The following is a 15,008-nucleotide window of genomic DNA, read 5'->3' on the forward strand; positions in this document are numbered from 1 at the left end:
TGGTTTTTATCCTTCAATTTGTTAATACGGTGTATCACATTTATTAATTTACATATATTGAATAATCCTTCAATTCCTGGGATAAATCCCACTTGATCATGGTGTATGATCATTTTAATGTGCAGTTGGATTCTATTTGATAGTATTTTGTTGAGGACTTTTGCATCTATATTCATCAGTGATATTGACCTGTAGTTTTCTTTTTTTGTGACATCTTTGTCTGGTTTTGGTATCACGGTGATGGTGGCCTTGTAGAATGAGTTTGGGCGTGTTCCTTCCTCTGCTATATTTTGGAAGAGTTTGAGAAGGATAGGTGTTAGCTCTTCTCTAAATGTTTGATAGAATTGGCCTGTGAAACCATCTGGTCCTGGGCTTTTGTTTGTTGGAAGATTTTTAATCACAGTTTCAATTTCAGTGCTTGTGATTGGTCTGTTTATATTTTCTGTTTCTTCCTGGTTCAGTCTCAGAAGGTTGTGCCTTTCTAAGAATTTGTCCATTTCTTTCAGGTTGTCTATTTTATTGGCATATAGTTGCCTGTAGTAATCTCTCATGATCCTTTGTATTTCTGCAGTGTCAGTTGTTACTTCTCCTCTTTCATTTCTAATTCTATTGATTTGAGCCTTCTCCCTTTTTTTCTTGATGAGTGTGGCTAATGGATTATCAATTTTGTTTATCTTCTCAAAGAACCAACTTTTAGTTTTATTGATCTTTGCTATTGTTGCATTCATTTCTTTTTCCTTTATTTCTGATCTGATCTTTATGATTTCTGTCCTGCTAAATTTGGGGGGTTTTTGTTCTTCTTTCTCTAATTGCTTTAGGTGTAAGTTAGGTTGTTTATTTGAGATGTTGCTTGTTTCTTGAGGTAGGATTGTATTGCTATAAACTTCCCTCTTAGAACTGCTTTTGCTGCAACCCATACGTTTTGGGTCATTGTGTTTTCATTGTCATTTGTTTCTAGGTATTCTTTGATTTCCTGTTTGATTTCTTCAGTGATCTCTTGGTTATTTAGTAGCATATTGTTTAGCCTCCATGTGTTTGTATATTTTACAGTTTTTTTCATGTAATTGATATCTAGTCTCATTGTTGTTGGAAAAGATACTTGATATGATTTCAATTTTCTTAAATTTACCAAGGCTTGATTCGTGACCCAAGGTGTGATCTATCCTGGAGAATGTTCTGTGCACACTTGAGAAGAAAGTGTATTCTGTTGTTTTTGGATGGAATGTCCTAAAAATATCAGTTAGTTCCATCTTGTTTAATGTGTCATTTAATGCTTGTGTTTCCTTATTTATTTTCATTTTAGATGATCTGTCCATTGGTGAAAGTGGGGTGTTATTAAAGTCTCCTACTGTGATTATGTTACTGTCAATTTCCCCTTTTATGGCTCTTAACATTTTCCTTTTGTATTGAGGTACTCCTATGTTGGGTGCATAAATATTTACAATTCCTATATCTTCTTCTTGGACTGATCCCTTGATCATTATGTAGTGTCCTTCTTTGTCTCTTGTAATAGTCTTTATTTTAAAGTCTATTTTGTCTGATATGAGAATTACTACTCCAGTTTTCTTTTGATTTCCATTTGCATGGAATACGTTTTTCCATCCCCTCACTTGCAGTCTGTATGTGTCCCTATGTCTGAAATGGGTCTCTTGTAGACAGCATATATACAGGTCCTGTTTTTGTATCCATTCAGCCAGTCTATGTCTTTTGGTTGGAGCATTTAATCCATTTACATTTAAGGTAGTTATCAGTATGTATGTTCCCATTACCATTTTCTTAATTGTTTTGGGTTTGTTATTGTAGGTCTTTTCCTTCTCTTGTGTTTCCTGCCTAGAGAAGTTCCTTTAGCATTTGTTGTAAAGCTGGTTTGGTGGTGCTGAATTCTCTTAGCTTTTTCTTGTCTGTAAAAGTTTAAATTTCTCTGTTGAATCTGTATGAGATCCTTGCTGGGTAGAGTAATCTTGGTTGTAAGTTTTTCCCTTTCATCATTTTAAGTATGTCCTGCCACTCACTTCTGGCTTGTAGAGTTTCTGCTGAAAGATCAGCTGTTAACCTTATGGGGATTCCCTTGTATGTTATTTGCTGTTTTTCCCTTGCTGCTTTTAATATTTTTTCTTTGTATTTAATATTTGATAGTTTGATTAATATGTTTCTTGGCGTGTTTCTTCTTGGATTTATCCTGTATGGGACTCTCTGCACTTCCTGGACTTGATTGACTATTTCCTTTCCCATATTAGGGAAGTTTTCAACTATAATCTCTTCAAATATTTTATCAGTTCCTTTCTTTTTCTCTTCTTCTAGGATCCCTATAATTCAAATGTTGGGGCATTTAATGTTGTCCCAGAAGTCTCTGAGACTGTCCTCAATTCTTTTCATTCTTTTTTCTTTATTCTGCTCTGTGGTAGTTATTTCCACTATTTTATCTTCTAGGTCACATATCCGTTCTTCTGCCTCAGTTATTCTGCTATTGATTCCTTCTAGAGAATTTTTAATTTCATTTATTGTGTTGTTCCTCTCTGTTTGTTTGCTCTTTAGTTCTTCTAGGTCCTTGTTAAATGTTTCTTGTATTTTCTCCATTCTATTTCCAAGATTTTGGATCATCTTTACTATCATTACTCTGAATTCTTTTTTGGGTAGACTGCCTATTTCTTCTTCATTTGTTTGGCCTGGTGGGTTTTTACCTGCTCCTTCATCTGCTGGGTATTTCTCTGTCTTTCCATTTTGCTTAACTTATTGTGTTTGGGGTCTCCTTTTTGCAGCCTGCAAGTTCGTAATTCCCGTTGTTTTTTGTGTCTGCCCCCAGTGGGTAAGGTTGGTTCAGTGGGTTGTGTAGGCTTCCTTGTGGAGGGGACTGGTTGCCTGTGTTCTGGTGGATGAAGCTGGATCTTGTCTTTCTGGTGGGCAGGACCACGTCCAGTGGTGTGTTTTGGGATGTCTGTGAACTTATTATGATTTTAGGCAGCCTCTCTGCTAATGGGTGGGGTTGTGTTCCTGTCTTTCTAGTTGTTTGGCATGGGGTGTCCAGCACTGGAGCTTGCTGGTCATTGAGTGGAGCTGGGTCTTCACGTTGAGATGGAGATCTCTGGGTGAACTCTCGCCGATTGATATTACGTGGGGCCGGGAGGTCTCTGATGGTCCAATTTCCTGAACTCAGCTCTCCCACCTCAGCAGCACAGGCCTGACACCCGGCCAGAGCACCAAAACCCTGTCAGCCACACAGCTCAGAAGAAAAGGGAGAAAAAAAAGAAGGCAAGAAAAATAAAATAAAATTTTTAAAATAAAAAATAATTAAAATAAACATATTTTTAAAGTAATTTTTTTAAAAAAAGAAGAGAGCAACCAAACTAATAAACAAATCCACCAATGATAACAAGCGCTAAAAACCATACTAAGTTAAACATAAAAATCAGAAACTAGTCAGTCGTATACAGCAAACCCGAAGTCTACAGTTGCTCTCAAAGTCCACCACCACAATTTTGGGATGACTCATTGTCTAATCAGGTATTCCACAGATGCAGGGTATATCAAGTTGATTGTGAAGATTTAATCTGCTGCTCCTGAGGCTGCACGGAGAAATTTCCCTTTCTCTTCTTTGTCCACACAACTCCTGGGTTTCAGCTTTGGATTTGGCCCTACCTCTGCATGTAGGTCACACTCTGACATCTGTTCTTCACCCACACAGCAGGGGGTTAAAGGAGGGCTGATTAGGGGGCTCTGGCTCACCCAGGCCGGGGGAGAGAGGGGTACAGAATGAGGCACGCGCCTGTGGCAGCAGAGGCCAGTGTGACATTGCAATAGCCTGAGGTGTGCCATGTGTTCTCCTGGGGAAGTTGTCCCTGGATCATGGGACCCTGGCAGTGGCGGGCTGCACAGGCTCCCGGGAGGGGAGCTGTGGATAGTGACCTGTGCTTGCACACAGGATTCTTGGTGGCTGCAGTAGCAGCCTTAGCATTTTATGCCTGTCTCTGGTGTCCGCGCTGATTGCCGTGGCTCACACCTGTCTCTGAAGCTCTTTTAGGCAGTGCTCTGAATCTCCTCTCCTCGTGCACCCCAAAACAACAGTCTCTTGACTCTTAGGAAGTTCTAGACTTTTTCCCAGACTCCCTCCTGGTTAGCTGTGGTGCACTAGCCCCCTTCCGGCTGTGTTCATGCAGCCAACCCCTGTCCTCTCCCTGGGATCTGACCTCCGAAGCCCGAACCTCAGCTCCCAGCCCCCACCTGTCCTGGTGGGTGAGCAGACAAACCTCTCAGGCTGGTGAGTGCTGGTCGGCCCCAATCATCTTTGCGGGAATCTCTCCGCTTTGCCCTCTGCAGCCCTATTGCTGTGCTCTCCTCCATGGCTCCAAAGCTTCCCCCAAGCCCACTCCCATTTCTACAAGTGAAGGGGCTTCCTAGTGTGTGGAAACTTTTCCTCCTTCACAGCTCCCTCCCAGAGGTGTAGGTCCCCTCCCTATTTTTTTGTCTCTGTTTTTTCTTTTTCCCTACCCAGCTACGTGGGGAGTTTCTTGTCTTTGGGGAAGTCTGAGGTCTTCTGCCAGCATTCAGTAGGTGTTCTTTAGGAGTTGTTGCACATTTAGATGTATTTGTGGGGAGGAAGGTGATCTCCACGTCTTACTCCTCCGCCATCTTGAAGGTCCTCTCAATGGTGGATGCCATTAAAAAATTTTTTGACATTTACTTTACAATGCGCTTCAATTTAGGTATATGTTCCAAGAGTTGAACTTAAGATTTTGATTTTATTTATTAAATTCAGTTTGTTACTTTTGTTTTTGAATCTTCTATCTCCTTAATAGCATTTTGTCTGTTTGATCTATTAATTACGAAGAAAGATATGTTGAAATTTCCAATGTCGGTGGTAGATATTTAAATTTCTTACTGTAGAACTAACAATTTTTGCTTTATATAGTTTTAGGCTACGTTGTGAGGTGTAGAATTAGTATAACCTTCTGGTTAATTGAATCTTTATCACAATCCTATCTGATACTATCTAGCTTTTAACTGATAAGTTTAGTCATTTATGTTTTTTATAACTATTAACATGTCTGTTTGTCCTACTTTTACTATGTCTTTCTTTTTTCTTTTTTTTTTTTTTTTGATTAACTGATTAGTTGTGGGTTTTATTTTCTTGATAGTGATTTGGAAATTATACACTCTCTGGTTTTTTTAGTGGTTACTATTGAAATTTTAGCATACATACTTACTGTGACAAGACCTAAATTTAACCACCATCTCTAACTCCCTCTTAGACAAATCAAGAACCTTAGAAATTTCTAATGGTAATAATCCTGCATCTAGGTTGCATGCCAATTTTGAAAGTAGAGTATTTTAGCTCTCCTTTGAATTATTTTTAAATTCACATATTATATGCTGTTGTTTTGTAGAGTCATATTTGTCCAGATTTACCTACCTATTTGCCAGTGTGTTTGCTTGCCAATTCTTTGTGCATCTAAGACCTCTTTTCTGGTGTCAATTTTCTTCTTCCTCCTGAAGTACTATGCTTTAGAAGTTCCTTTGGTTAAGTAAGGTCTATTGGTGGTAAACTCTGTTTTTGTTAATTTGAAAATTATTTTATTTCATTTTCATTCTTGAAAGAAATTTCAGGATACAGAACTCTAGATTGAGTTATAATGGCCCCACCCCCCAATATCCTCTGGCTTCTGTTAGTCCAGTTGCCATCATCTGTCTTTTCTCTCTTGATGCTCTTAAGATCTCTGTCTTTGGCATTCTGATGCTTCTCTTCAAAACACCTAGGTGCGTCTGGGTTAGACAGAATGCCATGTTCTAAACCCATAAGTTCAGAATGTGGGTAGAGATGGAGAAGGTGTAGGAGAGAAGGTTAGAATGCCATGTTCTAAACCCATAAGTTCAGAATGTGGGTAGAGATGGAGAAGATGTAGGAGAGAAGGTTAAATAAGGATCAAGTCCTGAAGAGGGTAGTTAGTTTTTGTATTAAATTATAGATATTAATTACCTTTTATGTGACTGACCTTTTTTCCACAAGACAAACATAGGGTATTAATTTAGTATTCTAGCTAACTTGGTTCAGATGGAGATTTTACAATGTGCATAAGGAAATATGGTATTCAAAAAGGGTATGTGTATAGAGAAAAATGTTTGAGGTTTGGGCTGGTAAATTGGAATATGGATGATACCTACTTGGGAAGATTTCTTAGAGGAGGTATTTCTTGATCTAAGATTTAATGAGATAGGCAGTGGGAAGAAAAGTGACATTCCTTGAGGGTAGTAATGCAGACAACCCTAAATGTGGGGCTAAGGAGGCTGTTGAACATTACAAAGAAGTCCCAGCCAGGGGACCTACTGTAGGAGATGTGATCTGCTCCCCCAGGTGGTGATTTTGTGCCCCTTCACTGGCATCCAGCAGACCTTCCCTTGCAGCAGCTGGCTGGATGAGAAGAAGACAGATGGGCTGATCGAGAGGCAGCTCTACGAGATGGTGTCTCTCAGGAAGAAGAGGCTGAAAAGTAGGTGGAAGGGCCCAGAGCCAGCAAAGGCCAGGATTGTCAAACCACTGGGCGCTCCTTCTTCTCAATTCTCCTCTGGAAAGGAAGGGAAAGGGTCCCCCAGGGACCTCAGTTCTCCAAGGTACAGACCACACAGAATTACAGACATGGCACCAAGGCTGATACTCCAGCAGCCCCAAATCGTTAAGCTGCTGTGATGGGCTAGTTGTTAAACTGAATGGTTGCACATACTGCACTCTGAATGTACTGGCCATAGGGTGGGTGGAGTCAACTCTTCCCCCTATTTAAAATATACTAATAGACTTTCACCATTAAAAGGAACATTAAGGCACACTCTCTCAAATAGCAAGGAATCCTTGGCTTCCCAAATTTAGTATTTGTTATAATGGGTTTCTGAGGGTAGGACACACCTGTATACAACCTGCACTTCAGTCCTGATCACCTTTGATTTGCTTGTCTTCCCCACTGGTAGCTTGAAAATCTCTTCACTTTTGAAGTTAATGGTACAACTTGTCCTGTCTCTGCAGAATTCCCATGGTCCCTGTGGGTCTGGACGACCGACTTGAAGAAAGCTGGTACCAACTCTCCTATCTTCATCCAGATTTATGGGCAGAAGGGGCGGACAGATGAGATTCTCCTGAATCCCAACAACAAGTGGTTCAAACCCGGAATAATTGAGAAATTTAGGGTAGGAAGAGTGACAGAGTGGGAGGGAAGAAAGAGAAAGGGGTGTAAGAAGCATTTGTCATGGGATTCTGGTTTCCTAAGCCAGGTTTGGATCAAGTTTGAAGACAAAAAGGTAAAATAGAGACCCTAGGCCCCTGCAAGGAATGCCACATTTAATGTACGGGCAATGTACTGACGGGGTGCAGTTTAGATCTGGCCCTTCATCTGAATCAAACAGTCCAGAACCAAGCATGGGAGAAGAAGCGAGTATGTAATGGCTTTGGACATTCAGGAGCCTGGTGACTTGGGGAATCATTTTAGAACAGAGACCCTGAGCACAGTTAGTGTCAAACTGCCCAGTGTGGACTGAATTAGAGCGTGAGGAGCAAATTTAAAGGAAAGTATACATTTTGGAACATTTAAAAAGAAATTCAGCTTTAAATTTTCAGTATGTATATAAGCAGAGCAAGGCTTGTTTTGTCAACGGAAGTGCTGCTCTGACCTTTAGGTAAGAATAATTTGTAATTTGCAGCTCTCTTCTCAGAGCACCCCGTTGGCGCTTCTATTATACCTTCAGTTCATTGCTCTTTATGTATTTGTCTTCCCGGCTAGACTTGGAGCCCCTAGGGAAAGGGCATGACCACTGTATTGATCTTTTTGTCTGTTTCAGTGCCCAGCAGAGTCCTGGGGCTTGGGCCTGTGCTAATTTGCAGGGCTGCCGTATGGATTTTGTAATTGAAAGCTTATTGCTTGGAAGATTTTATTTAGTCTGGATCCTACTGTGGGTCAGTTATTTTTGTTCAGTTTCACCAGCCCAGATTGAACCTTAGCTCTACGTGGCTGTCTCTCCCTCATGTGCCATTGGTTAAAAGAGCACAAGAAGATAGAATATATGAGGGTGGTTTGAAGCAAACCCACCCTTGATGCTGAAGAAACAGCTCAAAGTGGGTACCCTCCTGGCAGGGGGTCAGCTATGAGGGTAAACACATTTCAGTTGGTTCTGTCCACTCAGGCCTTGTTATTTCTCACCATAGATTGAGCTCCCAGACCTCGGCAGGTTTTATAAGATTCGGGCGTGGCATGATAAAAGGAGTCCTGGTTCTGGATGGCATTTAGAAAAGGTGAGATGTACCATCTTGGGGGTTAGAAGGTGGTTGGGAGAGGAACCAAAATGGTCTCTTTCTAATGACCTTGTCTTGTTAGTTTGCCTTTATCTGTTGGGAGTGTGGGTGGGGAAGGGTTGTAGTGAGACCTAAATTTGGACACATGACACATGGACTTCCTGACGGGGACAGGACTTCCAAAGTAGACTAAGAAGTTGCTTAGGTTTCAGCAGACTTGCACTGTGTCCTAATCACCTGGCTGCTAGGCAACTGTGGGTCTCCAGGGGACCAGAGGGATAAATATTAATCTGGCACTCCATCTTCCACAAGAGTCATCCCTAGGGGACGGCCTTGTCCTCCTTGAGATGAACTAGCAGAACGGGAACCTCAAGGCATGGATGAATATCTCTGGTACACCACTTGCTCACTCCAGGACTTCATTCCAGATGACCCTGATGAACACCCTGACCAAGGACAAGTATAACTTCAACTGCAATCGCTGGCTGGATGCCAATGAGGATGACAATGAGATCGTTAGGGAAATGACTGCCGAGGGTCCAACAGTACGGAGGATAATGGGCAGTAAGTATTGACTGGCTCTCATCCTGGGGGAGGTAATGGAACTCTTACTTGGTGTGCCAATGGGTGTCTAGCCCATGAGCTGGTAGTCTTGTCCACTATGCACCATCAGGCTCCTTCTGAATGAGGAATGGGTTTAGAAGGTCCTAGACTCAAGACCGGCTTGTAGTAGCCATCTCCATGATGCTAAGGCTTTATGATGGGCATGGGTAAGAATGGGGAGATTTCTGGGTCTTCAGTTTGGCTATGAGGGGATGAGAAGAATCCACACTGAACAATATTTCTTCACACACTCCCTGAAATTAAAGGAAACATCCTCTTCAAATTATGCATAAGATGGTCCTCAAAAAGGAAGGCTGGATCTGGGCTCTTATAGCCACACTTGACTGCTCCCTTATGAATCCTCTATTTCTTTTTGGAGCTAGTAGAAGAGAGCTGAGCTTTTAAATAAATTTATTTATTTATTTTTGGCTGTGTTGGGTCTTTGTTTCTGTGCAAGGGCTTTCTCTAGTTGTGGCAAGTGGGGACCACTCTTTATCGTAGTGTGCGGGCCTCTCACTGTCGCGGCCTCTCTTGTTGCGGAGCACAGGCTCCAGACGCGCAGCCTCAGTAGTTGTGGCGCACAGGCTTAGTTGCTCCGTGGCAGGTGGGATCTTCCCAGACCAGGGCTCGAACCCGTATCCCCTGCCTTGGCAGGAAGATTCTCAACCACTGCACCATCAGGGAAGCCCGAGAGCTGAGCTTTTAATCTGGAGTCTAGCATCCACATTCAAAGAGGGAAAAGGAGATCATTTTGCCTCTAGGTTATACCACCAGAGTGCTGGCAAATACACGGCACGTGTCCTATCCTTTTCTCTTGGCAGACATTACTGAGTAATCACAGCATTCTCTCCCATTTAGTCTGAAATGAGCTTCATAGCCCTCAGTATAGCACTGCAAGCAAACATTAGCAATTGATCAGAATTGGCACTTAATATAATTAACCTATTTTCTATCCTTGTGGCTGTGCTTAATTTTTTTTAAATAGTAAAATAACATTGCAAAATTACAAAAAGTGAATTACGATGTCATCCATAGTTCCAGTAGTCCTTCTAAGTATTTGGATAGTGTCACTTCTCAGGCATTTGCACACCCAGTAGAAGCTCTGTATATATATTTTTAAACAATTTGAACAGAGTGAAATACACAAAAACATAGAAACCCCAAACAGCAAATATCTAAAAAGGGATCACCCTGTTAGTCTAATTAGGCCATGCTTGCAATTAGTACTATTTTATGATTCTTCTTCATTTTTAATTAAAATGGACTATGGAATTAATTAAAATGGACTATGGAATATTTGCGTTCAAAGGTCGTTAAAATAGATTGATGCATATAAGGAAACTGAGGAAGTTCTTGCCCTGATTATACAGTTAGAGACAGAGTGAGACCTAGAACAAGATCTCCTGCCTCCTAGGTCAGCAAACTATACTCTGTCTTTTCACATTCAGCAGTATTTTCTTTGTCAACAAGACTATCATCTCCCTGTAAATATGATAAATAACATAAGATTCCTGCCCACCGCCCAATTAGGACTCTATGTGACGTATCCCACCAAGGCAGAAACACACCCGCTGTTACCTGATCTGCCCTCTTTATGTGCCAGAATTGAGCCTGCAGGTATGAACAATTGAGGAGATGGTCTTGGGATCTAACTGCTTTCTAAATCCTTCTAACCAGTTCTCATAATTTTAGTTCCTCACTCCCTATTTCTAAAGTTACCTGGTGCTGTCATTCCTGAGACTTTGCAACCTTACTTCTCAAATTTCACAGCTGATAGCTCTGATCAATTCTCTCTGGTCTGTTAAGTCAGGGGACCTCAAACTTCAGCATTGTCACCTGAAGGGCTTCTTAAAACACAGATTGCTGGGGCCCACCCACAGATTTTCTAATTCAGTAGGTCTGGGGTGGGGGGCTCAGGAATTTGTGCAACAAATTTCTAGGGGCTCTCAGTGCTCCTGGTGAGGACCCACTGTGCTAAGGCACTGTGAAAAGCACACTTTTCTAGCTGTGCTCCAGCTTCTGAAATCTGGTTGCTGTTGTCTATATTCATCCCTTTCCCTGAGCCTTATTGGTGAACATTTTTTGTTTGGTTAAATCTAAAATACCTGTGTGCTATCATTTTAGTGAGTTTTTTTCAGAGAGAAAGCTGCCATTTTTACTTAAATGCCCAGGATGTTCTTTTACCTCCATCTCCTCCGTACCTTGACTGAAGCATGGCTCCCCTCCCCCCAAAACCCAGTTTTCCGTCCTCACAACTGTGGGGCTAGCGGGAGGGGGCATTCTCCTGACTCCCACTGCCCTTTCGGCCTCGAGGCTCACACCACCCACAATGTGGCCTCTGCCCCAGCTCATTTCCATCTTCTGTTCACTCTGGACATGTTCCTCTTTTGCAAGGTGCCCCCTAGTCATTCTCTAGACCCCTCAACTCCTACCATTGTTCTAGGACAGTGAACTAGTCTGCTTGGGCTGCCATAACAAAATACCACAGACTGGGGGGCTGAAACAACATAAATTCATTTTCTCACAGTTCTGGAGGCTAGAAGCCCAAGATCAAGGTGTTGGCAGGTTGGCTTTCTCCTGAGACCTCTCTCCTTGCCTTGAAAGTGACCATCTTCTCGCTGTGTCCTCACATGATCTTTCCCCTGTGTGTGTGCTCATGTCTATGTCCTAATCTCTTCTTATAAGGACATCAATCATATTGGATTAAGACCCACACATACGACCTCATTTTACTTTATTTACTTCTTTAAAGATCCTACTTCCAAATACATTCTGAGGTACTGGCGGGTTATGACTTCAACATATGGATTTGGTGGGGGACACAACTCAGCCCATAACAGATGGTGTCTCTGAAAGTATGCTCAAGGTCCCATTTATATAAAAATTGCCTAGAGTGTTTGTTAAAATGAATATCCCTGGGCCCAATCCCAGATATACTGACTAGGCTCTCTGAGGGCTATGCCTGGTAATCGGTATTTTTATCAAGCACACCAAGTAATTTTTGCACATATCAAAACCTGAGAGCTTTTGTTCTGCTTCTATCAATGTCCATGTGGAAAACCCATTCATCCACATGCTGGTCCTCGTCCACTTTGCTCACCTCCACCTCCCCATGCAACCAGCCACTCCTCAGTACCTCACTTGGGCTCATCCCACAAAGCTGCTCCTCTGAGCTCTGACTCAGTCCCCACCTCTGACTCAGGCTCCTGCCCTCGCAGGCCTCTCATGACCTTGATGACACTCACACCACCCTTGAACTTGAACTCCATCCAGTTCCTTCCTCCCCACATTTCTCCTGCTCTGTCAAGGACTTGTGAGTGTGTGGAGGATGTATTTTAGGGACAAGAAATCATCCAGGGGAAAGAAAAAGTGGTCCTGAAATTGTGCAGGGTTCAGGTAGACTGTGGAGGAGGACATAAATTCAAGAAATACTCTGAAGGTGGAACTGGTAGGAGTTGAATGAATGCAGTAGACACAGTAGGGAGGTAAACTTCCTGCTGAGGAAGATGGGAGAAACTTTGTTCAGGCATTTGAGCTAGGTCTTGCATGGTAGGGATGTGATAGATAAGGAGAGATCACGGTGGGAGGGGCGGGAAGGAAGAGCATTTCTATAGGTTACATACAAAAACACCCTTGAAACATTTTAAACAGCGTATAAGATATGGGGCTATCATAGCTGTCTTTTGTTTGTTTTTGCCTTCTGTGATACTATTAAAGAACAACTGCAATTAAAAAAAATTCTCTAACGACTAGTATTGGATTGAAGTGAGATAAGCTGGGACCTGGCACCATTTACTGGAGTGCTTGAATCTCTAGCGACAGAATACAAAGAAACTATAAGGGACTAAAAATAACTGCACACATAACTGCAGTTGGGGGCAATTATAAGATACAAGAAGACCACAAACCAACTGCCATTGCTGAGGTACCGGGAGCAAAAGCATAATCCCTGCACACAGCACCGCCAACGGTGTGGACAGACACCCAAGCCGCCCCTCCAGCCTGACCCACCAATCCGCCCCCACCCTCACCCCATTTAAGGGACCAGCTTGCCCTCCTCAGAGAGCAAACAAGTGCACCTGCTACTTGTTTTCACTCCCTCGTGCTCTGGCACGGGTCCCAGTAAAGCCTTGCCTGGATTTCTCTTCTGGCCTCTTATCAATTTCTATTGATTAAAGACTTCAAGGACCCGGGTTAGTGACAGAAGGGCTGTCTGTCCTGGCTATAAGGGCAGTTTAATGCCTTCTGGGGGTCCTTGGCAGTACTTTGGAGCCCATATCAACTCGAATTTCTTTTCCCCAACTGTTCTTTCTGGCTCACATAAATTCCTCTTGTTCTTGGAACACTCCCATGTCCTCACTCACCTCTACAGGAACTCACATCTCCTTTTCTGGTCTGGATGCTTCTTTGTAACAGTAAATAGAGCGGGTGGCAACATCTCACTTCCCCAGTTGGTACCAAGGTATACCAAGGTATAATGTGCAGGGCTTCCTGAAAATCCCTTCAGTGGAGAGTCTTGGACTCATGTAAAATGAGTAAATACCAATTTAAAGCCAATTCTCTATGTTTGAAATTGTGTACTCCTAGTTTACTTAAAAAATAAGGGTCAGTCAAACAAGAAATCAACACCACGTCTGAGAGCCAAGATGCCTTCCGGGGTGATTGCACTGATTAACACAGACCAGGAGACACAGACAAAACACTCACCAGCCCACAATTTATCTCCACCTTGCCTTTCCCTCAGGAGCTATGTGAGATAGTAAAACCAATGAGATCTGCATTCTGCACTGCATGCCCAGCAGAAGGGATTACATACCACTGATGAGCCAGCAAGAGACCACTGGTCTCAAGTGCTGAAAACTGTGGCTTCTTGCTAATCAGGCTGAGCTGTAATTTTAAAATTAAAGTACAAGAGGCTCTAGTACTTACCAATCTGTTTAAAGTCTTTCACTGCTGATGGCTAATATAATTATTTTTAATTGTCCACAGACTTCTTGCCAGGAAGGTGCTTAGAACCTCAGTGGCAGGTGGGCTGGGAGTGGCCCCTAGAGAGAACTGGGACCCCTGACAATGTCCAGCCAATAGGACCTTCGAGCTCCTGAGCAAAGGGGACTGGGATTCCCAGGCATAGAGATTTCTAAATTCCCTCATCAGCCTGCCTCTGGGAATGGCCTAATAGATACAGCCCAAAAAGGCAAAACCGACCTTCATCAAAAGTCAGAATGAAGTAAGACTGGTGCCCTCCCTTCCCTTTTGTGCTTCCACGTTTCAGTACTCACTCCAGTTAATGCTCTTTGTTCCTCTTACTGTTAACAGCCTATCATTGGGAGCGTAACACAAAAGCATCAGCTTCATTTATGCGAAGGCTAAAAGTTTAAAACATTTATCTTTTGCATTTTAATAAAGTTGACCGGAGAGGCAGCAGTGGTTGAATTTCAGGTGCTGTCCCTCTGAAGAGGGAGGGACAGGAGACCCTTGGGGGCAGGACAGGAGACACTGTTGGGGGCAGGAGACCTTTCCCCACTCTTGACTTCAGTGGCTGCCTTTGCCAGCCCCACTCAGGCAGGTCTGTGGATAAGCAGTTATCCTTGACCTTTTCTTCTAACAAATGCTTTTGCTATAGACACTATATATTCAGACCCACATATTTAAAGGTCAAATTTAATTTTCAGATGTCTTCATATCTCCAAATAAAAATGGGTATATTACTGAAAAATTAAATTAAACTTACTGGTGATTTGTCTGATTCCTCATGTACTTTATCTTCATTTTAGATGGACCACCAATGAGTACTGTCCGTTTTTTAAAACAGCTTTATTGAGGTATTCATTTTCCATACAATTCATTTATTTAAAGTATTCAGTGGCTTTTAGTATATTGATAGAATCATGTATCCTTGACCACTATCAAATTCCAGAACATTTTCATTGCATACCCATACCCATTAGCAGTCACACCCATTCCCCCACCTCACTCCTTATCTCTGTACTTACCCATCTGTTTAAACCAATAATCTATTTTTTGTCTCTATAGATTTGCTTGTTCTGGACATTTCATATAAATGGAATCATTTAATATATGACTTTTTGTATCTGTTTCTTTCACTCAGCATAATGTTTTTAATGTCCATTCACCT

The 15,008-nt window shown here is 42.2% G+C and overlaps 1 protein-coding gene across 1 annotated transcript in view; it reads left to right on the forward strand.

The window, feature by feature from the left end:
- The window catches only part of LOXHD1 (lipoxygenase homology PLAT domains 1), a 202,363-nt gene that overhangs the window by 59,567 nt on the left and 127,788 nt on the right, over nucleotides 1-15,008 (forward strand). Inside the window, exons 9-12 of the mRNA XM_049697900.1 lie at nucleotides 6,347-6,482; nucleotides 7,010-7,170; nucleotides 8,183-8,269; nucleotides 8,698-8,833. Coding sequence (XP_049553857.1) covers nucleotides 6,347-6,482; nucleotides 7,010-7,170; nucleotides 8,183-8,269; nucleotides 8,698-8,833 — 520 coding nt within the window. The remainder of the gene's footprint in view (nucleotides 1-6,346; nucleotides 6,483-7,009; nucleotides 7,171-8,182; nucleotides 8,270-8,697; nucleotides 8,834-15,008) is intronic.

Source organism: Orcinus orca, chromosome 15 (genome assembly GCF_937001465.1).
Source record: "Orcinus orca chromosome 15, mOrcOrc1.1, whole genome shotgun sequence".
NCBI classification, from domain to species: domain Eukaryota; kingdom Metazoa; phylum Chordata; class Mammalia; order Artiodactyla; family Delphinidae; genus Orcinus; species Orcinus orca.